The sequence below is a fragment of the Protopterus annectens genome, chromosome 12.part0 (genome assembly GCF_019279795.1).
Source record: "Protopterus annectens isolate FY-2018-M chromosome 12.part0, PAN1.0, whole genome shotgun sequence".
Taxonomy (NCBI): domain Eukaryota; kingdom Metazoa; phylum Chordata; order Ceratodontiformes; family Protopteridae; genus Protopterus; species Protopterus annectens.
This window is the reverse complement of record NC_056746.1, coordinates 1,147,393,503-1,147,417,118: the sequence shown is the minus strand read 5'-3', so window position 1 is coordinate 1,147,417,118 and position 23,616 is coordinate 1,147,393,503. Positions and strand designations below refer to the sequence as shown.

The window sequence follows — 23,616 nt, the reverse complement described above, 5'->3', positions numbered from 1 at the left end:
TAGCAGATCGCTAAAGTATTGAAGACAGAATCGTTCACCAGATTTCCTTACTCAAGGACCAGTCTTTGAGAAATACTCCTAATGTGCTAACACTTCTGGCTGAAATTTAGTTTAACAAAATTCTGGTCTCCCAAAGCCTTAACCTTGATCTCTGCTGTCTCCATTGTTATAGAGAGATAAAACTGTTACCCATGTGACCAGAGTTTGATTATAGACTTCCACAGCAGCTGAGCAGGCATGAAGGAAGGGAAGAATGAGGAGACTTGATCTGCCCACCTGTCTTCAGAGAGGGTGCGAAGTACATGTTTGAGAGCACACTACAGCAGTAATCCCCCTGAAGACTAGAGAAACTAAGAATACAGGGAAGTACTGAAGGCTTACGTTTGCTGAAGTGAGTGAAAGTCCTTTGCTTTCCACTGTGTATGGTGGCACAATTTCCTGTGTCTGACCCTCATTCTGATGGGAACAAATGGACCAAAGGGCGATCCCACATAAGGGAATGGAATGGGCCTGTGTGTGTGTGTGTGTGGGGGGGGGGGGGTAGAAAAAACTTTAACTTCCTTCTCCAGAGTTTTATTTGGTAAAGGAGGTGTGTGGGGCAAGGATAGGACTGATTTATGTTTTGTGTTTGGGAGGACACCATCTTTGTGCATGGTCTTGGGAAATGGTAATTGGCCTTCTCACTTACAAGACATGACTAGGAATGCATTATCTAACTAAAGCAAATTATGTGGTATCTGTTGTCATTGTATTCTTAAGTCTTTTACTCTTGATCCACATAAATATATTGTACACAGTAGGCTAAGAAAATGCACAGTCAGTATGACAAGAAATTGGCATTTCATTTTGGCCCATGCAGGTAGGATGCCATCAGATGAGTTAACACTTACTCCTGGGCTACCATCGATGGCTTTTGTTATGGTGACCACTCAAGTACTGTGGAGGTAGTGCAGTTGGCTTATTGAGGTGTCACGATCTGTGGTGTCACATGCTGCCAAAACATCCTTGAAAACAAGTCCTGGATACATTTTATCCCCGAATTCTCTAACAGCAAGAACTCTTTAATGCTAGAGTACGGTGTCAGTGCAGTGTGTAGCTCTAGCTAGGTCTAAGATTATGTTGATACACATCAGATATCGTGAGTGCGAGTAGGCAAGCCTAGTTGGTCCAGTATCTAAGCTACAGCAGGTAAATCAACAAGCTAAAATAACTTCTATGACCTCATCATAGTCTGTATAAAAAAACTTTGTCCAGTAAAAATGAGTGCAGTTCACAATCAAGGTAATGCAGTGAATAGTGGTTTATTTGAAGAGGAACAAGAGTTTAATTGGTATTTTAATCCTGCAAATGCACACCAGTCCTGCAAAGCCTGATACTGACTGCTTAAACTGAGAAAACAATAGGGTCTATTACCTTCTACAGACACCCCCAATCCCACCCAGTAGTTATAGCTGCTTCTGTATGCAAATGGGACATCTGATTGTAATAAAAATGATGGTTGAGTGTCGTATTTCAGCTTTCCACTACCTCTGTCTCTTTCCTTCCTCGTCAGCTACCAGAAAACATTCTACCTTGCACTCTTCTTAAAATCTCCTTCTCTCGTCCTTCAACCTCTTTCTCTCTGTCCTTCTTTAACCATAATATGAACACCATCTCTCATACCAACCCATCACTCAATTTCTCCTCACTGTCTCTAATCATGCAATCTCTGATATCTCTTTAAATATCTTATTAGAATTGTCTCGGGTCTCGTTTATAATAAACATAATCTATGTAACAAATATGACTATTGAATGTTCCTCACATATGTTCCCTAACTCATGTTATTGTTTTTTTTGTTGTACTCTGCTATGAAACATTATGTTCTATGGTTTTTCTCATTACGATTTTTTTTCACTGTTTTGTAGTGTAACATGGTACTTCGTGATTTAAAATACTTGATGTTTTTGTAGTGTAACGTGGCTCCACCTCAAAAAATCCAAATCTACCAGATCCACCTAGAGCAAGCGACTTAAACCTTAGCACGGATATAAATAGGACATGCTGGAGGGATAGATTTGTTACCCACAGACTCCCTATGCTGTGGAATAAAATCCCAGTCCATGTGAGGCAGAGCACCTCGCTGGCTCTGTTCAAGAGAAATCTTGACCGGTGTATGGGAGATCGTAGGTTTACCCCGGGAATCATCTCTGTGTCACTGCTGGACAGAGGCACAACAAACTAATGGGCACAGTATTTTTTAACATAAGGGGTGGCGTAAGCCACAAAACTTTGGGCTAGGCTTATAAATGCCTTAGGGCAGATAGCCTAGTATAAACCTATGAACCTATGAACCTATAAGAATGGTGCAGCTATTCAGCAAAAAGCAGTTCAAGCTCCAGATTTGGTACAAGAGATGGTTTAGAGTAATTTAGACAAAAAATAAATTAAATGTGCTCAAAGCTGATTAAAATAAATGAACCATCGAATGACTATATCAACTCAAATTACAAAATGCTGGAAAAATGAAAGAAGCCTTAAGCAGCTATTCAGATTGATTGATAAACCTGCAAAAATCAGAAGCTGAAATGAAGAAAAGGCTAGATGAATATGAGATTGCTCAAGAAGAGCTGTTCAAAAAAATGGTAGAGGACAGAGCACACAGAAAACCTGAGATTTTCTTGCATACCAATAAAACTGAAAGAAACAGACCATATTTATTTTGTGAAAGTAAGTAACTAGACTGGGATTCCACAGCGGGATTTGTTAATTTAAAGGGGGCATTATGAGTATGTTCCAAACCTGGCCACAAGAAAGCAGCTAAGACCTGTATTAGTAAAAATGCAATCATACCAGCAGAAAGAGTTGATTATGACAAAACTCTGGCAGAACAAAGTATTAATTTTGAGACAGTAGAGTGTTTGTTGAACATGATTGTTCATTGTACACCAGGCAGAAAAGAAGCAAGTTTATCCCAGAAGTCAGGGAACATCAAGAGGCAGGTGTGGGATTCAAGCTGCTATATCCAGCTGTTTTCAGAATATTTTTTTTCCTGGAGGATCAAAGTCATTTTTGATGCAGAATAGGCTAAGAAGTAATTACAAAGATTTGTCCAAATAAAACTGTGCCATCAAACAAAGGGCCTCTCCTTCATCTATTAAATTAAACATGCTTTTGTCCAGCCTTTCTTCTCTATTTACATTGTAATGTCTATATCTCTTAAACTAAAGTACCCGTTTACTTCAGTATCTTTATCACATACAACAATCACTGAAATATTGCAGTTACTTTTTCTTTTTTTTTTCCTTTTAGTGTCCTTCCAAACATTAATGACATGAAGTGGGGTATATACCTTTCAGTCCTACCACAAGTTTAACAAAGCCATCAAAAGTCTAATCAGCCACTTTGTCTTGTAAAGCCATATTTCACAAATATGACTGATGCTTTATAGTCTCACATTTATTCACTAATTTCATTGTTGCTAGTCTTCTTCCTGTTCATCTCCATCTCACAGCCCCAGACTCTGTTTCAAGTCCAAGGTACTCCCAATTCTTTTAGTCATCTCCTATACATTTTTCTGTCTCTCAAGAATGGTTTCACTTGCAAAGTCTCTCTGTAAGCTTTATTATCAGAAGAGTGAGAAGGAGAGGCAACTATACATTCTGTTCTTTTTCCATGGAAGCAAGCTGACTACAGATGAAGGCAATATATCTTGAGATGTCTTGACATTGTTTGCTGAGAGAAACAGAAAATTAAAAGGTACTAGGTAAGCAGCTTAGTAAAAAATAAAGTTTGAAATTGTTGGAAGTGAATAAGAAATACACTTTTTCTCATTCCTAATGACTTCAGTGCATTTATTAGAATGGTATATAATTTAGTTTCTATTTAAAGATACCCAGTGCACCTTTTCTTAAGGCTAAAAGTTAATGTTTTCTGAAAGCATACAAGCTGTTTTTCACATCTGGTAGATGAATAAAGATTAGACAAGAACCAGGAGCAGTTAGTGTAAGTAGGAGCACAAGCTTCTGACATGCACCTTAGCATGGATAACCTTAATTTTTGGTTAGGTAATGTCTGTGGGTACAGCTGTCAATTTGGGGCAGTTGTTTCTATCAGGTGGGCTAAACTTCAGTAACTGAAGATATACATAGTTCTGTGTGTTTGTTTTAAGTTAATATGTTATGGAGATGTTCTTGGAGTGCTTTTGGTTTTCTGTTTGAGTGTTTTCATTAAAATAAAAAGTATTGTAAAATGTGACAAAGGTTCAAATGGAGATGGCAGGAAACAACTGGGATCATCCACCCTCCAAATGTTAGTGGGTGCATGTAACCCAAAAGCTGGAAATAGACATTTTAAAAAGCTGGTGTGAATAATATTTTTTGTTATAATGGCTACACTATCCATATTTTAGAATCTAAGTGGCCTCACAGGTATAGACAAAAAGATAAGAGTATTGGATTATATTAAGAAATGCATTTGAAAAGAAGTGAGTATTTGAATTTGATAAAGAAGGGATTTCAGGATGGATATTCAGCAGAATATCAGGAACAAAGGAAAAGGGGAGTATTTATACTAATTGCTAGAGATGCTCCACTAGTGATAGAAGTAGGAAAAAATATAATAATGGTAGATCTGTGGTAGTAAGGGGATACTGAGAAGGGGAGGAGGATTATGCTAGCATATATGTACATTCTACCTAAAACTGCTATTATGGAGTTTAAGAAAATTTTGGGAGAAATAATTAGCATTCAGCAGAGAATATTACTTATGTGGGGAATAGAACTTGATTTGTGATAGTGAGGATGTATCAGGTGGACGTAGAAGAAAAATATAACAAAAGAGGGTAAATTTTTGAAGAACATTATGAAAATATATTGTATGGAAGATATGAATTCAGCAGTAGGAACTCTGAGAGAATTTAAATATCATTCCCCAAGGTACAATACTAGGGCTAGACTATACAGAAATTATATTTCACAGGAACATGTGCATTTAATTGAAATCATTGACACACATCCAATAACTATTTCAGATCATGCACCAATCACAATTAAGACAAAATGCAGGGTAATGAATTACAAATTAGACACTGACGCTTCCCCAACTACCTTTTAAGAAGAGAGGAATTTAAGAAATTGGTAGTGGAAATTATTCAAGAGGTATTCTCCTCATACAACCTGAGACACTGCTCACAAGCTGCTCCCACTCTCATTAACCCTAGAACCAAACTCCACAACACTGCACATGCTTTCTCCTCCTAGGCATCTACTCTTTGGCAATCTCTACCTATCAACATTAAGAAAATCAACACTTATTCCAAATTAAGAATCCAACTCAAAAAATACTTCCTCGTCCAAGCCAGATTTTCCTGTTTCAACACAGAACATATTGCCTAACCTGTGTCCTTTCCAAGTCTCTTCTCTTCTCCCAGGATTTACTGAAGATTGACCTACTTTAGAAACTAATGTATATATTGTACATTATACTCTGATTGTACATTGCACTGTGCTTGTTCACTGGAATGTGCATACACTGTGTTTTCTGAACTGTTCTGTTACTGCTTACATTTCTGTATTTTTTTTGTGCTGTATTTTTTTTGTGAAATATTTTGTAATTCTCCCAGGCTGAGCCTGACATTGTATAATACTGATCAGTGCACTACCCTGGTAAACAAATATAAATAAATAAATATTACGGGAGATAGAAATTTTTTTCAGAAGTTATAGCTAGTGAGTGGGATAAAATGAAATTGGAGTTTGAAATTAGGGTAGAAATAAAAGTAAAAGAGATATGGCTAAGAAGTAACAAGAACTATTTAGAGGGGCTGGCAAAGGTTAAAGTATTGCAGGATAAGAGGAATCTCACAGAAGAGGAAAAGACGTAGCTGCAGAGTGTTAAACAGAAAATAAGGGATTACCTCGATAAAGTGCATGAATTTAGAAAGATTGCAGCTAAGCAACTGTTTTTGATAATAACTCTGAACACAAAAACTTTTAGCACAATGACTTAGATAACAGAAAGTTATCTTTTTGGTTGTTGCCAAACTCAATAAACCTATAACAAGAAAAATAACCAGAGATCCTGTGGAGGTATTAGAGATACTTCAGAAATTATATGAAAATATGTATAAATCAGAGGAATATGGAAATAAAGAAAGGAACAACAAAAGTACTTATGGAAGATTTAAGTATGTCAAGGTTAGAGGTAGATGAGGCTTAACAATTAACAGCTAAGATAAGAGGATATTAGATAAAGGCCGCGACATATAATCAATCTGCAGGAAAGTTTCCAGGAATAGATAGTATTCCTATTGAAGTTTGGAAGCTAGGAGGGAAGAAAGTGATAAAGAGCTGGAATGATTTTATTAACAGTATTTTAAAGGGAAGCACCAACATCCTGGAAGAAGGCTGTGGTTGTTGGGATCCCTAAAGACTGTAAAGACTCATCAGATCCAGCTTCATACAGGCCCATTTCAATTTTAAACAATGGTTATGAAGTATTTATGTCTATAGTAGCTAAAAGAATTGCAAAGGTGTTGCCAAAATTAATGGTTATGGATCAGTATGGTTTTGTGGAGGGAAGGCAAACATTTGACAGCATTAATAGAACAATGTTGATCCAAAGGGAAGAAGAATATAAGAGAATGCTGTTGCTATTTGTTGGTTTTGCTGCAGAGAAAGCACTTGACAGAGTAAGTTGGGATTTTATGAGTAGGGCAATGGAAGCAATGGCATTCCTTGATACAATGATGAGGTTAATTGGGGGAAATATAAGGGACCGGAGACAAAACTTAGAGTGGGAGTGTCACTGTCTGATAAATTGCGTCTGCACAGAGGAACCGGGCAGATGTGTCATCTTTCCCCTTTATTTGTGTTCTAATCGAGAAAAGTTAGCTTTATTTGCAGATGATATTATTTTGTACCAGATAAAACCAGAAATGGACATTACAGTATTGTGGAACATTCTGAGATAGTTTCAAGTGTTTTGGGGATATAAAATGAAAATAAAACAAAGGCTGTAGCTGTAAACTATGTACCCACACACAAATTGGTTCAGCAATGAACCTATTTATGGGGACATGATAAAATGAAGTATTTAGGAGTATGGGTTAAAAAGGATTATGTTATGGCAGCTAAAGGATATGTAGCAAGAGAGTAAACAAAAGATAATTCAAAAACTGAGGAACTAGAAGCTCTTCTTTATCAGTATGGATTTCAGGATGCAAGTAGTGAAAATGTTTTAGTTCATTTAGTTTTATATACAGATTGGACATATTTTTATCAACCAAAGGAGATCTTTGCTTAATAATTAATAAAGAGTTAAAGGATTTTATCTGGGAGGGAAGAGGGCAAGGTTCAAGGGGGTAAGTTGGTCTTCCAAAATAATAAGGTGGTTTAGGATTACCTGGTTTGAAAGGATATTTTAGAGCTATACAGGTAAGGCTGATATACATAACACAAGCAGAAAGCTATAATTCAAAGTGGAAAGGGATCACAATGAAGCGGGGGGGGGGTCAAGAAATAAGGAGAGAGTGGGATTTTGGATTCAGATCCTTATGGAAAATAACAGCAACCATACAGAATATTATATTCATAAAGTAGCAAAAAGTATTCTAAGTCCTAAGCCAACATGAAAATGGAGAAAGGAGATTTTTGCTAATGGGGAAAACTGCAATTAAGGGTATAGAGAATAGTCAAGAGGAGGCTGTAATTAACTGGAGAAAACTGGCAAAGGAGCCAGGGCACTAGATGAAAATAACTGGAGAGGTAATAGAATGGGAAGAGGCCAAGAAGACATTTTGAACTGCCGGCTAGATTTAGTACGCTTCTGTTTATCATCCAGTGGTGTGACTGACTCTGCTATATAGATGCATACTCAGACTCAGAGGACATAGACAATCTACAACCAGACACATTTAGCTCAAACCTCACACCCTTTTCCCCTCTGATATTTTCAGATCACTTAGCCACATTTATACCCCACAACAAAATCTACTTAGAACATGTTCTCAAGGTGCTAACTAAGACCAAGAACACTATGTCTGTGGTCCTAGGTAACATACCAGGCTGTCTTCTTCTCAGCCTAAAACATGACTTGTTTGACCCCTACAGAAGCTATTCAATATCAGACTCAAAACAGGTCTCATGATGAATGGGGGACAGCCACAGTTATTTCCTTGCAAAACCATGGGGCTTAAATGGACACTGATAATTATATACCCATAAACATAACCAGTCTCATCTATTAGGCTATGGAAAGCAACATTATAGAATTAATAAACAAGGATATAGGTAACTTACAGACTCTCGACTCAGTCCAGTTTGAATTTGTCAAAGGTAAATCCTGCCAATTTAATTTGACTTCTTCAAAAAAATTACTAAAGCATTCGGCAAAGGCAAGACAGTGCATACCACAAGTCTAGATCTCGCAAAGGTGTTCAACACCATCCCATGCTCAGGTATTTCGCAGCTAAACATCAGTCCCTGTGTAACTCCTTGGATAACAGATTAATCATAAATTAAAGGCAGGAAGTTAAAGAAGGTAGCTGTACCTTCTCCAAAAGACCTGTCACAAGTATTGTACCTCAGGGTTCAGTCCGTGGGCCTCTCCTCTTTGACGTTTACATCTGAGAGGTCAAAACCAATGTTTAGGGTTTGTGTCTGACTAAGTTTGCAGATGACTGCAAAGCTGGAGCCATTATAAACTCCTGACAGGACAACAAGATTCTCAAAGAAGGCCTGTTTGAACTAACAGATGGTGTTAAAACCATGGACTGAGACTAAATGCCAAGAAGAGTATAATCACATCATTTGGCAAACATGACTCTCCACTTGTAACTATATTGATAGTTGATTCCATAGTTAGGGATCTGGGCACCTAAGCTGACAACTTTCCTTTGAACTGTTATAAGGAAGACCTTTTTCATCACACAATTTATGTTTAATGGCATTATATTTAGGTCCAGGACTGTAATAATTACACTGTAGTTGGTACTCATTAGCCCTATGATTGAGTATAATGCCCCTTTTGGTAAGTACCTGACCAAATACTTATCACAGTTAGAATGACCATAATGCTTTCTCACAAAAAAAAAAAAAAAAAAAAGAAAAATCAAATACTTCAATAGTAAAGACTATGTAGACCATCTCAAAGTTGTATCTCTGTTCTCAGTATCATACAGACTACTGAGAGGCTATATCTGCCTCTTGTGTAGAAACACCAACAGACCCTATTCTGCCAGACTTATCACACATTCGCAAGTCCAGTGGTATCATACACACCAGCTCAAAGGATCTCAATCTCTTTTGCAAATTAAATGAAACTATCTTCCCCTCATCATAAAGTAAGATCAGTTTTTACTCTATTGAAACATAATTTGGATGAATGGAAGAGTAGGTGAAAATTCACTCCCAGTTTAGCTCTCATGTCCTTCATGGACAGCAGAAACATGTAAATGTCCCAACATATCGCTCTCCAGTCCATCTCTGGGTTATTCATAAGCAGCATATAAGGGCTTGACTTAAGATCCTGACAGCTCAATAGCCTACAAAGTACCTATGAACCTCTGAATGCATTCATGTCCTCATCCTGGGCGTTTCCCATTGAGGGCAAGAGCTGACCAGGGGAAGTCATGCAGGTGGCCATGTTGGTGTTTTTTTTTTTTTTTTTGTTTGCCCTTACAAGTATTCTGGCAATGTTTTTTTGTTTATAACCCTAGCCCCACACTTGGTGGCCAACATAAGCACCTGCATCACGGTAAGGGTGTCTTATGCACTCTCCCTTTGAAAGCATGCTTTTATGCACATGACTATGAAGGCTACAGTCACTGGATCAGGACTGCCAATCCCACATCCCCTGTTCTTTAACCCTTGATGACATGCAAACCTCCAGTTAAACAGAAGCAATCAGCCCCCACCCTCCCCCAAGAATGGGCCAGCCAGCATAAACTTCTCCGTCCTACCCTTCTCTCTACCTAAGCCACTTAATGAACTTGGGTCTTTTGTGGTATAGTTACTGATTTACCCATCTTCACCACCACTCCTTACTTGTGGAAATAGAAGACTAATAGTCAACCTTAAATGTCACTGCCCATAATAATAATAACCCCTCACAATCTCCTTATTTATACTTGTATTCTAACTCTGAAATCACATAATTTGGAGGTAAAGAAAAAATTACTTACCCCCCACATAACTTGGAGGTAAAGAAAAAATTACTTACCTCCACTGTTCTATAATCTTACTGTATTAAACAATCCTTTATTATCAACAGAACATGAGAACTGACAAAATTAGTCTGACCATTTCAGTTTTTTTAATGAATTGAGGAGAAAAATGAGCGAGGAGTCCTGTTTCCTGTTGCATAATTATGAATAATTTCTAGTATCTTTAGTTCTGTTCATCTAAAACACAGCAGGTTGATGTATTTTAATTAGTTTCTCACACATGTGATCATCTGTGACAGTAAGTCATGTACAACATAGAGGATTATGATTGGATCACTGATCATAACCTACTTATGTGAAGAGTTAAGTTTGAGAGGTGAATCTTGGCATCCATGTCAAGGATACATAATTAAGGGTTATGATTAGAGACCCAGTAATAATTCTTTGCAGTGCATTGAGCTTTATCTGCTCTATCTATTACTGGTGACAGGAAATAAAAGCATGTTTTGTTGGCTTTCAAAGCCATAAAACACTTAGCAAATACTGTCACAAAGAATGTGCAACTCAGTTTACCTTCTAAGCTTCTACAGTTTCCATATTTTTGCAGAATGCCCAGATTTTTTTTACCTCATATGTTTGGTCCACTCCCCATAAAAATTTATTATTTTCAGGCAAATCACTAAGGATTAAATTCACCAAATGATGACACATTTGAGATTCAGACTTTCAGAAAATGTAGGCTAACACAAATCCTGTTATTCTGTCAACTTTCCAAGCTTATAAAGAGAAAATCAGGGACTTGTTACCAGCACAGGCAGCATTGAGAAACAAATCCTTACTGTTGTTTGTTGGTCAGTAGAAGCACATCTGATTGCCTAGCATGAGCTCTGAACTTAACAAGTTAATCAGGAGGTGCATACCTTTTGTTAAGACTGGGTCTCGTACTATAGTAGCACTTAGCCAATTTGTCTTTTTTTCAAATATCTGAGCATGATCACCACTCTCCATGCACTACAAAGTCATAATACAAGCTAGCCTAAAAAACCTATGCAGATTTTCCTAACTATTGCTATCCACAAATATCGGTATCTTCTTTTATTGTGATCCAAAGTTACATATTCTTTGCAACCTCCTTTCCTACACCCTCATTTGTAACACAATGTCAGATACTCAAATCATATTCTTTCAGCCAGTGAAATATTAATAGAAATATTACACTCTATATTTTGTGCATGACTTTACCAAAGTGTTAAATATTCATGTCTGCTAATGTCCTTCACTACATTTTCATGCCAAGCTGTATGCTTTTAGCATGCATTTGGAATGTTGAACTAACTTGTTCTATAAGGGAGCTATTAGCAAAATTATTATAAAATATGCATATTTTCTTAACCTAACTTTTGTTTACAAATGTCAATATTTTCATTTTCTTACACTCGAAGAAACAGTTCCTGTGCAACTTTTCTTTACATACCATCATCTGTATTGTTTTCTTGATGAAAGTCACATTAATAAAAAAGTACAATGCCCCATTTGGTATGTACCTCACAAGACATCTGCAACAGCTGGAAAGGCTGCAGAAATACCTCACTAAAAGAATCACAGGCCTAAAGCAGATGCCCTATGCTGACCATCTAAAAAAAACTCCAACTATACTCTGTAGCATATTGTCTACTCAGAGGCGATCTCTGCTTAACATGCAAGGACATGTCAAACCCTGAGCTGTTAGACATGCTCCACTTAAAGAAATCCCAATCTCTCAGAGCCACACGCTCCAGGGATGCAAACCTTGTCATCACAATGAACAAGACATGCTGGAGGGATAGGTTCCTGACCCAGAGACTCCCCATACTCTGGAATAGACTGCCCATACATGTCAAGCAGAGCGCCTCCTTGGCCCTCTTCAAAAGGAATCTTGACGACTGGATGGGAGATAGGAAATTCACCCTGGGGATCACGTCAGTCACCCTGCTAGACAGGGGTCCAGGGAAGTAACTATTGTGGGATGAAATATCCAGGGAATTGTTATGGCTAGGCTTGTATAGGCCCTAGGGCCGATAGCTTAGTACCAACCTATGAACCTATATGAAATCATATTTATATTTTTAAGAAGAAAATGTGAAATGAAAATGTCAGGCAAGGAGGAGCTGGTAAAACAATAACCAAAAGGGACATTAGATATTTTTTCTTTTGCTCATTTGTACATAATCATTATCAATAAAAAAATGTCTTTAGTTATTTGGTTTACAGTATTATTTGATGTTTTTCTTTATCTGTGTTTTGCAGACTACGGTGAAGGTAGAAGGAGTCACTAATGTATCAAAGTTGGTACTCATCCTTAATTGTGAAGAGAAAATCACTTGGACCCTGATCCTGGACTCTCAGCCTGGATATATGAAAGTGTATGTAAGTATCGGCCATCTTTCTATGAATATTATGACCAAGATGAAGAGTAATGTGTGGAATAAAAGCTGTTTGGGCAAGCTAGGACTAGTCATGTTACTGGGTTGGTATTAACTGTGCTTACTTTCTCAAACAAAAAAAAGAGGACAAATTCAACTAGTTTCCTTCTTCCAGACTTTCCCTAGCCCTGACACCTATGTTTTCTTTTAAAATTTAAAAATCAATGTACTTTCCATCTGGAATGTCTGCCATTTGAAAGCAACCTCACTCATTGCCTCACCATATTTAAAGCTTTAATTAAAAAGCAATGAGTCAGAACAACTAAGGACAGTAAGAGGTAGAGTACTGCTTTACAATGTTAAAGAGCTGTAATTGCTTTCTCAAAAAATGGTATTTGCTTCCTCATATGATCACAGAGGAAGCAGCACAATAACTCCAGAACCTTCCTTTACCTAAAGCAGGTGCTTGTATCTGTGAGATAATATTACCGTACATATCCCATAATGAGAAGACACGTTCCCCTGGACAACTACTGCATATGACTCAAAATGCAATGCCAGGTTTCCATGAAATGAATTAAACTGATTCAGTTTAAGCAGAATTGTGTTGTACCAAATGGTATCTAAATGCATTCAGTAGAAATCAAAGCAGCAGGCATATACTTGTGTTTCAGTCTCATGATCGATCATCAATGTACCATAGTTGAGTCAAGAAGAATCAGTAAGAGCCATAAACCAAATAACTTGGTAGCCTAATGGGAGAAAGTTCATCAACATTAAATTTTAGAACAAGATAACAAGATATGCAGGTCAACACAAAGGGCCACTGTCACATAGTACAAGTGTAAAGGACATTAATCCTTATACCGTATAATGCAAAGCATAATAGGTCATTTGCATATCTTCCAAATGAGTGAGACTGGTTTACTTGCTGCAGAGCTGAATGGTGTCAAAGGCTTTTTCAGTGCAAGTACAATCTTCAAAAATGAAGGCAGCAGAGACTTTCATGCTTCAACCACAAATTTAAGATCATTACTGCATCATAGATGATTGCTGACATAATTAACCAGACTTTGCTTAAAGCTGAAGACACTTTGCACCTTCATGGGATAAAGTTTATTAAATGTAAATTTCAAATTAAGATAAACAGACCCAAATCAGTACCTTTGAGACAATAGTCACCATGGAGGACAGTGAACATGTAGACAAGTTCTACTCCACCAACACCATAATGAAAAGTACAATCAGCCATCTTTTTCTGGACAGCTGTCATCCCAAGTTTTTTCGTGTTCTCTGGATATTATAAGACATGAAAGTTCTGCTTTTTATGCAAGATAGGTAGATACTATTTCACAAAATTTACTTAAAACTACTGCATTGGGTTTCCCATAGTGCAGATATGGGTAGTATAAACAGGTCACCATGTGCAAGGGAAGCTGGCAATAAAACTTGTTTCCAGAGAAGTGGCTTTTAAATAAGAAAATGTAGGTGGCTGATACAGTTAACTGCACTAAAGCTATAAAATATATAAAGCTATAAAACATTTTTAGGCTAATGCGAATGGTTAAAATACATCTGGCAGGCTTGATGAAATTTAGCCTGCAACCCTAAGCACCTAATGCCGATACGATGCCTAGAGGACCACATTCACTATTTGGTTTACTCCCCCCTTTTAGCTTACCAGCTGTGCTTTCATTTAAACTCTCTAAATCTATGAAATGGAAACTGAATTACGGGCTTCACAGTACATCCCTCCCCTCCATAAATATTTTATCCTTTCAGTATAACTACAGTTCCACATGACTTTTTCCATACCCTCAACACATCTATGTTGTTTAAATAACTTATGAAAAAGATTTTAACCTTGTCTGAATGTTTAGCCATTGTGACTTGGTTCTGTAGAGCAAACTACATTTGGCAGCTTCTGGTGCTTTGACATTTTGTAAACAACTATTTTCTATAAAAATCTACTAAATTGAAATTGGTCTTAATTATATGGGCTGCCATTTTGCTTCCTTCATCTCCATAGTAAGTCTAACTTATTTTAACCACTGTCTTCTACATAGCCCCTACACTCTCACAGTAAAAAAAACCCACTCCAGACCGTGTGGTCTTGACTCTCGTGGCTGTAGCTTCTCCTCTTCCCATATAAAACCTAAAGATACTCATTCTGGCACAATCAACACAACTTAGACTAGGACTAAACCTTAGGACCTGCATCACAGCAGCCACAGTCTTGCTCCCTATTTTCTTTAAATTAAATTAAAAAAGCCCCACGTCAGGTGACCTTACATTTGCCTATCCTGATCACAAAAAAGGCAGATCTGATGGAATATAAATGGGGAGACCCTGATTTTGTTAGCATTTTTATATATAACTATTCAAGAAGACATCAGCCTTTATTCTCTTAATGTGAATTATAATTGTTGAATTTTTAAATGTTGAATGCTGCACTTTGTTAACCAACCAACATTTTAATACTGTTTTAATAATGTATAATTGTTTTCCACTTAAACATCACTAGCATCAGGGCCGGTGTTAGCATTTTGGGGGCCCCCAGCAAATGTCAAGTTGGGGGCCCCCTGGTCACTTTCAGTCTAAGTATCGCCCTGTCACTGCCACTACTTCTATCCATCTTTTTAGTTCATGCTGCAGGCTTTTAGGAGTAGTACACACAAACTGACCTTTAGCTACAATGATCTTATTACAACAGGCATATATACGACACTGTGTTGGCCCATCTCACAAAGGGACATTTACAGTTACTACCATTTAGGTGTAACAAGGTTACATTACAACAACTCTATGTACAGGACAGAACTAATATGCAATGGAACCCTAGGCACTGGTTACTGTTTCAGCCCCAGCCAAAAAAAAAAAAAAAAGAAACACACACACCCTCCAGAGTTCCCCTCTGTTTTCCCATGTTAGGCTTCCCACTTATGCACATTACTTTTTTTCTTCCATTTCTCACATTTTACCATTTTTTCTTCAGCTTTTTCAAGAGGCCATAACTTTATATATGCTCTAAAGTGCTTTTTAAGTTTATTTTTTTCTTTTCACCCAATAATGGCTTGAACAGAAATGATGATTAAGGAAAGAAATTCAGTGCTGCTGTTCAGCTTTAGTTTTCCTTCTGTCTTTTCGATATACTTTCTTGATCAAGTCAGCATAGTAATAACCATTTAGGAAATAACTCCATTAAGCCGCTGCCCCCAGAAGCTAGAGCATTTCCCAACCTTTTAATCCAAAAGTGGCCTAAACAAAAATTGTGAGTAAGAAAAAAGAATTTCAGTCTTTTTTTCTTTCAATGAAGACATAAGTTGTACCCAAGACTTAAAATTCAAAGCTGACAAAAATAGAAGCTCCAAGTAAATTAAAAAGTCAATTGTGAGGATACACAGATCCTGCATGGGAATGCTGCCTACATCACTAATACTCCCAAAAAGACAGTCAGTGCCTATGCAACCCTCTGGTATTAGATTGGGATGAAAGCAGAGGTTCAAATGGCCACAGTCATGTATTTCAAGTGACTGCTGAAATACATATATATAGCATGCCTACTAACTCCTCGATCCAAACCCCAAAAGGCAACCAGCTGTATATGTGTCTGATGTTTGACTGTGAGGAAAGTGAAAATAAATAATGACTGCAATAATGTATTCTACTTTGCTGCTACCGGGCAGTACACTACCCCTACAGGAGCTAAAGTAACTTTCTTTGCATACCTCTGCAGTCTGTTTGAAAAGTAAAGGAAATGATGACTACACAATCCCCATCCCCCACATAACTTATGGTAAATTTTTGTACACAAACATCTGAGCAGGGATGTTTTAGAATGTTTGTGGTTGAGGGCAGAGGCTATTATCAGTTTTATCCTAACAGGGTCATATCATATAACTCCATCCAGGCTAAAGAGTACAATCATAAAATGAAAGCATTTTTTTCTCCTCCTTTTTCCTCAACCAAAAGCAGCTTTTTTGGGGGTCCCCACAGTCAAGGATGATTAAGGGAGCCCTGTATCTATTTATACAGTCTAGGGAGTGGAGGCCACCCGATACCTAGAAGATCTGTGTCTGAATGCCTATGACATACATTATGCCTTACTTTTGAAATATAATCACTTGTTAGCTACATTTTTTACTGATACCCAGAAGAATAATGTGTGTGTTCTGGCATTATTGGATGTGTGCATTGATAAAAATCACTGATATTTTACACACACACATACACACACACACACACACACACACACACACACACACACACACACACACACACACACATCACAGCAATGTTAATTTTGTACTTATTTCAGCAAGTACATTGTACAACACTAATACTGCTACACAAGATCAGTGATTGCTGTTTAGCAGTCACCAAACAGCAACAGGGATAAGACAATTTTATTTACCTCAGTAAGTAGTTAATTAATACCTATCACTATCCCTGATTTCGTCTTATAATTTTACTCTGTCACACTAAATCAAGTAATTAGAGTTTTACACTTATTGTCTAAAAAATGCATGTTGATGCAAATGTTCTATTAACTTTATCAAAGTGAATTAGAGTAATATATAAAATGTGTTCCTCATTTTGAGACTTTATGCTATTATTTTTAACACTGAACAGAATTCTTCAGCAAAGACGTTGAGAGTTACAGTATCAGTTGTTCTGCCAGTATGTATAAAAACCCTGAAAAAGAAACCATCCCTGAAGATTAGAAGCATCAACTCTTCTTAAACTCCACGGTTTGCACTGAGATCGATCACCCTGGGCTGCTAATATCTCTAGTGCTTACTTTGCTTATGTTCATTACAGCTTTGTCTTAACAGGGTCATATTACAGTCCTGTTCACGTTAAAGAGTGTAAATGAAAATTAATACATTTTTTCTCCTTATTTTTCCCCAACCAACAGCAGCTTTTGTGGGGCCCCCACACAGTCAGTGAGGATTAAGGGGCCCACTGCAGCCACAGTTATTGCAAGTACCTAAAACTGGCTATGTTGTAATTTTAGTGAAGAGGATGTCCACCAACAGGGCTTAACTAGGCTGGAGCATTATATCATTGGTAAAATATTTAATGAAATTGCAAAGTTTGTTACTTGACAAAATATTGTTACTATAACTAAAGATCTTTGAATTTTGAAGGAGATTACTTACCTGGTTTGAGTATACAAGCTTGCTGTACTAGCTTTTGTTGGTTTGACAGACAAATATCAAGATAACATAAGTTGCAGTGGTTGGGCAACCGCAGGGTTCGCTGGTGCCTAAAACCGGCTATGACTAGCATAACTTAACTTTAATAGACTCTTGGCACCATTTCAACATAATGACAAACTAGGGCAAGGGACTACTGTAAGTGGCCTGCCCATGGGGATGTCACTTTACCATGGACATGCCTCCCTGATGGCTACCTCCCCCACACATGCTACTTTTAGAATGGTATAAATTCAACTTCTGTTCTTATAAAAAAAATCCACACAGCGCTCATCTACCTTCCTAATGAACAACTCGAATAAAGAACCTTTTTTATAAGGATCTGAACAGTGTCTTGAGTCTTCAATGAATCCCACTGATATTTTGTCATTAAAATCCTACTGAGATTTCTGTTTTACAAAGAATGCAAGGTATCGACTCAGCAACTCTTATTTAAACCTGACGAGCAGCATTGGTACCTTCAAGCAGAGCAATTAATGGCTTGAACCAGGCAAATATAATCACTACACCAAAGGCTTCAGGATTATCTTTTTCATTTTTATATTTCAAGCCAAGCAGCAACTGATCAAAGTAACATGGGACTTGTTATGTTTTGCCTAACTACTGGGTAATTGTGGTATTAATTGTTTTATTTTTTTACTCTTCTTAAAGCCATTGCAAGGTATCAATGGGTTGTCAGCATTACAGAAAAGGAGTACTTTATTAATTTCAGGCAGTGTCCCCCCTTTTTACGGCATGCACAGACCTCCAAAGGAGCAGGAAAACCTCTTACCACCCATTATCAATGATTTACTAAGCCAAGGATCCATATAACCAGTTCCACCAGGTCAAGAGGGGAAAGTTTTTGATTCAAGACTCTTCCTGCTCTCAAGAAAAAAAAAACCTGCAGACATCCTAGATCTCTCATGTCTAAACAAATTCCTGTATCTGCAAATTCAAGATGATTACTCTGCAAAAGCCTTTGCCCATGATTTTTCAGTACACTTCCATGGTTACAATTGACCTAAAGATGACCTAAAGAATACCTACCTTTCATGTACCTATAGCTCTCAGCCACAGAAAATACTTACAGTTCATTGCCTTAGGCTCCCACTTCCAGTTTTGTGCTCTATTATTTGGGCTACCTACTCGCCCAAGAGTGTTCACAAAATAATTGGCTCTCCTAATAGCACATTGCAGATTTTTAGGGGTGTACATCTATCCCTATCTAGATGACTGTCTCATCCAAGGAAGGTCCACTTCAGAGAACCTAGATGCCCTGCAGACATCTGTAGACTGCTTCCAAAAGGTGGGTCTCACATTAAATGCATAGAAGACTCAGATGACTCCCCAAACAAGGATCCTGCTTCTGCTAGCCATGACAGACTCTGGCAGAAGACATTCCTCCCTCAGGACAAGATAACCTTCATTACAGAGTACTTGAACCACTTGCTTATGAAACAACTTATCTTGGCCAAAGAGTTCTTAAGGAGCCTAGGGTACATGGTTTCATGTATCTTGATGATCCCTTTAGCAAAGCTTCACATGAGGAAGATCCAGTGGTTTCTCCAAAAATGTCTGCAAACAGCATGCCCAGCTACTAGAATTCCTGCTCTCATGCCTCAAGAAAGAGTTTCTAAGGTGGAAGTGCACAATACAAAACAACTCAGGAGCATCCTTCACTGTGCCTCAGGCAGAAAATTCCATCACCACAGACATAGCTTGGGGAGCCCACATAGGTCCATTGAGTATACAAGGCATTTGGTCCCCAAAACAAAGACTGTTGCATATCAATTTGAAGGAAACGCTAGCAGTTTTTCTGGCTATGAAAGTTTTACAACAACACTTGAGTCCAGGAACCCTGTATATTTGGACAGACAATACCACAGTCATGTGGTACATAAACAAATGGGGAGGACCTTGTCTTACCCCTTGTAAAGCCTTACCAGACAGTTCTGGATGCTGACCCAGGACTTGGGGATCACTCTCATTGCATTGTACATACCAGACTACAGCAATATTCTGTCAGATTCCCTGAGCAGGGACTTACTAGACTTACGTGAATAGATGTTGAAAAGGGAAGTGTTCCTAGATCTTACTACACTTTGGGGGATTCCATCTATAGATCTCTTTGTCTCTCCCCAGAACAAACAACTTATGAGGTTCTGCTCTAGAACCTAGCAGGAGGGAGCCTGGAAGACAGAAGCTTTCTTCTTCACATGGAGCCAGAAATTCCTATATTCCTTTTTCTCATTGCCCTTAATTGCAAGGGCACTCACCAAGACCAGGACCAACAGACCCAACATGAATCTTGTAGCCCCCTTCTGGCCCAGACAGCATCGGTTCTCTCTACTCCTCACCCTCAGCAAAGGGAGGTTTTACATGCTCCCAAAGACAGACCTTCTCAGCCAAATCAGGGGATTGGTTTTCCACCCCAACTTGACATCTCTGTCTAGCTACCTAGAAGATGGGGCCGTGACACCCACCTCGATGCCTTATCCTGTGGAGAAAGTTATCTGTTCTAAGGAAGCAAGAAAGCTGAACTCCAGGAAATCATGCATGGCAAAATGGAAAATATTCCGCATATGGTGACATGGCTAACAGACTATTCCAGGTCAAGCAGACATTCATTCGGTATTGCTTTACCTGTTTCACCTGTTTTAAAAGGGTCTTTCTTACTCCATTATAAAGGCTCATGCTTTAGTAATTTCAGCTTGCTTTCAGACTATGCCACCACCTTTCTCTCACTTGCACATGAAACTTCTGAGAGGGGTGACCCACTTAAAACCTCCCAGGAGGGAGCCTGTTCCTTCATGGGACTTAAATTGTTTTGGGAAAGCTAACCCTACCACCCTTCAAACCATCTGCCTCTGCCTCCCTTAAGACCTGGAAGACTACCTTACTTAGAGCTGTCACTTCAGCTGGAAGAGTGACTGAATTGCAGACTCTCATGAGTATGGAACCCTTCACTGTCTTCCATACAGACAGTGTAACTCTCAGCACTAACCCTTCATTCATGCCCAGGGTGGATTCTGAACTCAGCCTTAACCAGGCTAAACATCTACCAGTTTCCTTCCTAAAAACATAAAACAAGGCAGAAAGAATCCTCCACTTACTGCATGTCCACAGATAGATCATGCACTACCTGGATGGAACAAAGACTGCAGACAGGGCAGACCAGTTGTTGGTATCCTTCAAAGAGGGAAAACAGGGCAGGCCTGTCTCAAGGCAAACCATTTCAAAATGGATTGCAAACTGCATGAGGTTTAGTTACACACACCATGGAAAGCCTCTGGATGCCCACATTAGAGCCCACTCCACCCTGCATGGGGCAACTACCACTGCCTTCCTCAAAGAAGTGGCCACTCAAGTGATCCTAGAGGCAGCCACCTGGAATCCTGTTCATACCTTTACAAAACATTACAGCTTAGTCGGTCATGCAGGGCTAGGGCAGAGTTTGCTTCTGCCATCCTACAAAATATTATTTCCTAAAAACACTACTTCATCTCCCAGAACAGCTTTGGGAATCTTCCTCAGGATTAGTACTGCAACATTGACTATGAAGAGTGTAATTCAGTTTTGCCCTACTTACCATAATTTTAGATGTTTGAGTAGATCAGTTGTTGCTGTACACATTCCCTCCCTCATACCCCTTATCTAAGTGGGGACTTTGTCTCTTCCTGCTGCTTATTATCCATTTGGCTCATCCCAACCTTCTCCCTTTGTTTATTCCCTTTTACATTCACTACAAAGACCAGACAGTTGCAGAGGTCCTGCTGCCTCAGGCATCAAATTGCTTTTCTAGCTTAGAAAATCTGAAGATGGTGCTGACAGATGTCTTTCTTATACCCCGATGTCCAGATGTCAATGATAAAATGTCCATTAGCTTAGAATGATGCTAAAACTCTAGAAATCAGGACAGTAATGCACTTCTGCATGGCAAGAAGTCCCACGGATTAGTACTGCAACATTGATCTGCTTGAATATCTACAATTGCCGTAAGTGGGACATAACTGTATTTTATTATGAAGCTTCATTTTTTAATAGGAGATTAATGTAGAGGAATTGCATTAACAGTAGATGAAAGTACTACTGTTATCCAGATGGAATAAAATGTTACGGTACATTATTTGATATTAACTTTGAGTACAAACAGCCCCTTTATACACTGTTCATTAGTGTGTGTGTTTTTGTGTGTGTGTGTGTGTGTGTGTGTGTGTGTGTGTGTGTGTGTGTGTGTGTGTGTGTGTGTGTGTGTGTGTGTGTTCACGCGTTGCCAGATTTTGCAAGCTTAAACCCCACTTTTTTCCACAGTAGATATGAATATGTGTCTTGAGGATGACATATCCAGACTTCCAGTTGGGATGCTATAGGAAAATAACATCACTACTGGAGAGCTGAATAGTTATGACGTTTGAGACATCGCTTTGATAAATACCTTTGGTCTCCCTTTGGAGTGGAGTGTTAATATTTTTTTATTTTGATTTCCTACACAGGCTTCATTATCTTTTCTCTTAACTCGTTTTGTACATTTCATTTGCAATACATATGGACTGTGACTCACAAACCCCTTTTTTCTTTCCATCTCAGCTAAATTCATGTAATGCTTTTCCTAACTTAGATCTCATTTTTAATTTATAATTAAAACTTAGCCTATCCTTCTGTGTTCTGTGGGTATATTTTAAGGCTTGACTTTGATGTCCCATGTTTCTACTTCCTTAGTCAAACAATCCCTGTCTATGCTTTAGGGGGGGGTCATATGGGACCCTGGGGAGGAATTCCTAACTTAAACTGGGACAAGGGTTGCTGGTATTCTGTGACCCTGGAGGCACCCGCTCTTGGCCTAACACTTTTACTTGGCCCCATTAGGGAAGTTACACTGGGGCACCTGCATAGATTTCCAATATCCTTTCCTTGATTGCTTCTGTTTTTCCACAAGGACCTGGTAGTTTGGCCCTTGTGAAGTGAGTGAGGGTGCCCTGAACCAAAATTCCCCTTACTCTAAGATGACAACCTATAGGAGGCATGAAGGCCTTGGTCTCATGATATTATTAATAACAAATGTTTTGGTTATAGCACCTGTTTCTTCTCAGCTACCCCTTGCTACCTTCTACCATCAGTCCACTCTGAGGATTGGCCCATCTCACTATGAAAACAGACTTAGCACTAACAGTAAACTTCTCTGCCTTTGAAACACATATTCATTGAATTCAATGAAACCTACATTCAATGAAAATGCATCTGGCCATTGGTGGATAAAGTTTAACTTTGGGATGTTATCAAACCATAGGTCCCTTGCACACATTTTTAGAACTCTGCAAACCTGCATGTGTTCTTTGTTTCACCTTCCTGATTGTATTAAATTACATGCCTTGTTACTTATATAATACATCACCACTTGTTAGAGGGTGTGTTAAATTTGAACTTTTGAACATTTTTCCAGTAAGCAATAAAACAAAATGCATGAACCAATAATGGCAAAACTGCCCAATTCAGAACATTTCAAACAAAAAAGGGCATTCATACATCTGTCATTGGAATTCACCAATATCAATCAATAGACACAATCTCTGCAGAAGTACATGTCAGCTGAATAATTCCACATTATAGACATCTGTCACGAATGAATAGGTCGCTGCTAGTAAACAAGTTTATATTTCATTGTGTTTCATCTATAAATTCAGTGCCTGCTGACCTTGAAGAATAAATTGCCTGTGTTACGTAAAAAAAAATGGTAGGATGGTAATATTGCTATAGGAAATGGATGGCAAACTGACAACAGATTCATAGTTACTAGGCATCTCATCCAAAGGAAGACACACTCAGGACTCCAGCATCCCCCCCCCCCCCCCAAGGTACAACATAGCATCAG

The 23,616-nt window shown here is 38.4% G+C and overlaps 2 protein-coding genes across 6 annotated transcripts in view; one reads left to right on the top strand and one right to left on the bottom strand.

Moving 5' to 3' along the window:
• LOC122817037 (transient receptor potential cation channel subfamily C member 4 associated protein) overlaps positions 1-23,616 on the bottom strand; it is a gene marked incomplete in the record, with an annotated part of 2,826,501 nt that overhangs the window by 1,688,419 nt on the left and 1,114,466 nt on the right.
• The window catches only part of ENG (endoglin), a 730,651-nt gene that overhangs the window by 224,293 nt on the left and 482,742 nt on the right, over positions 1-23,616 (top strand). For all 5 annotated transcript variants that reach the window (XM_044090171.1, XM_044090170.1, XM_044090172.1 and 2 more), the window contains exon 4: positions 12,431-12,550. In XM_044090171.1, coding sequence (XP_043946106.1) covers positions 12,431-12,550 — 120 coding nt within the window. The remainder of the gene's footprint in view (positions 1-12,430; positions 12,551-23,616) is intronic.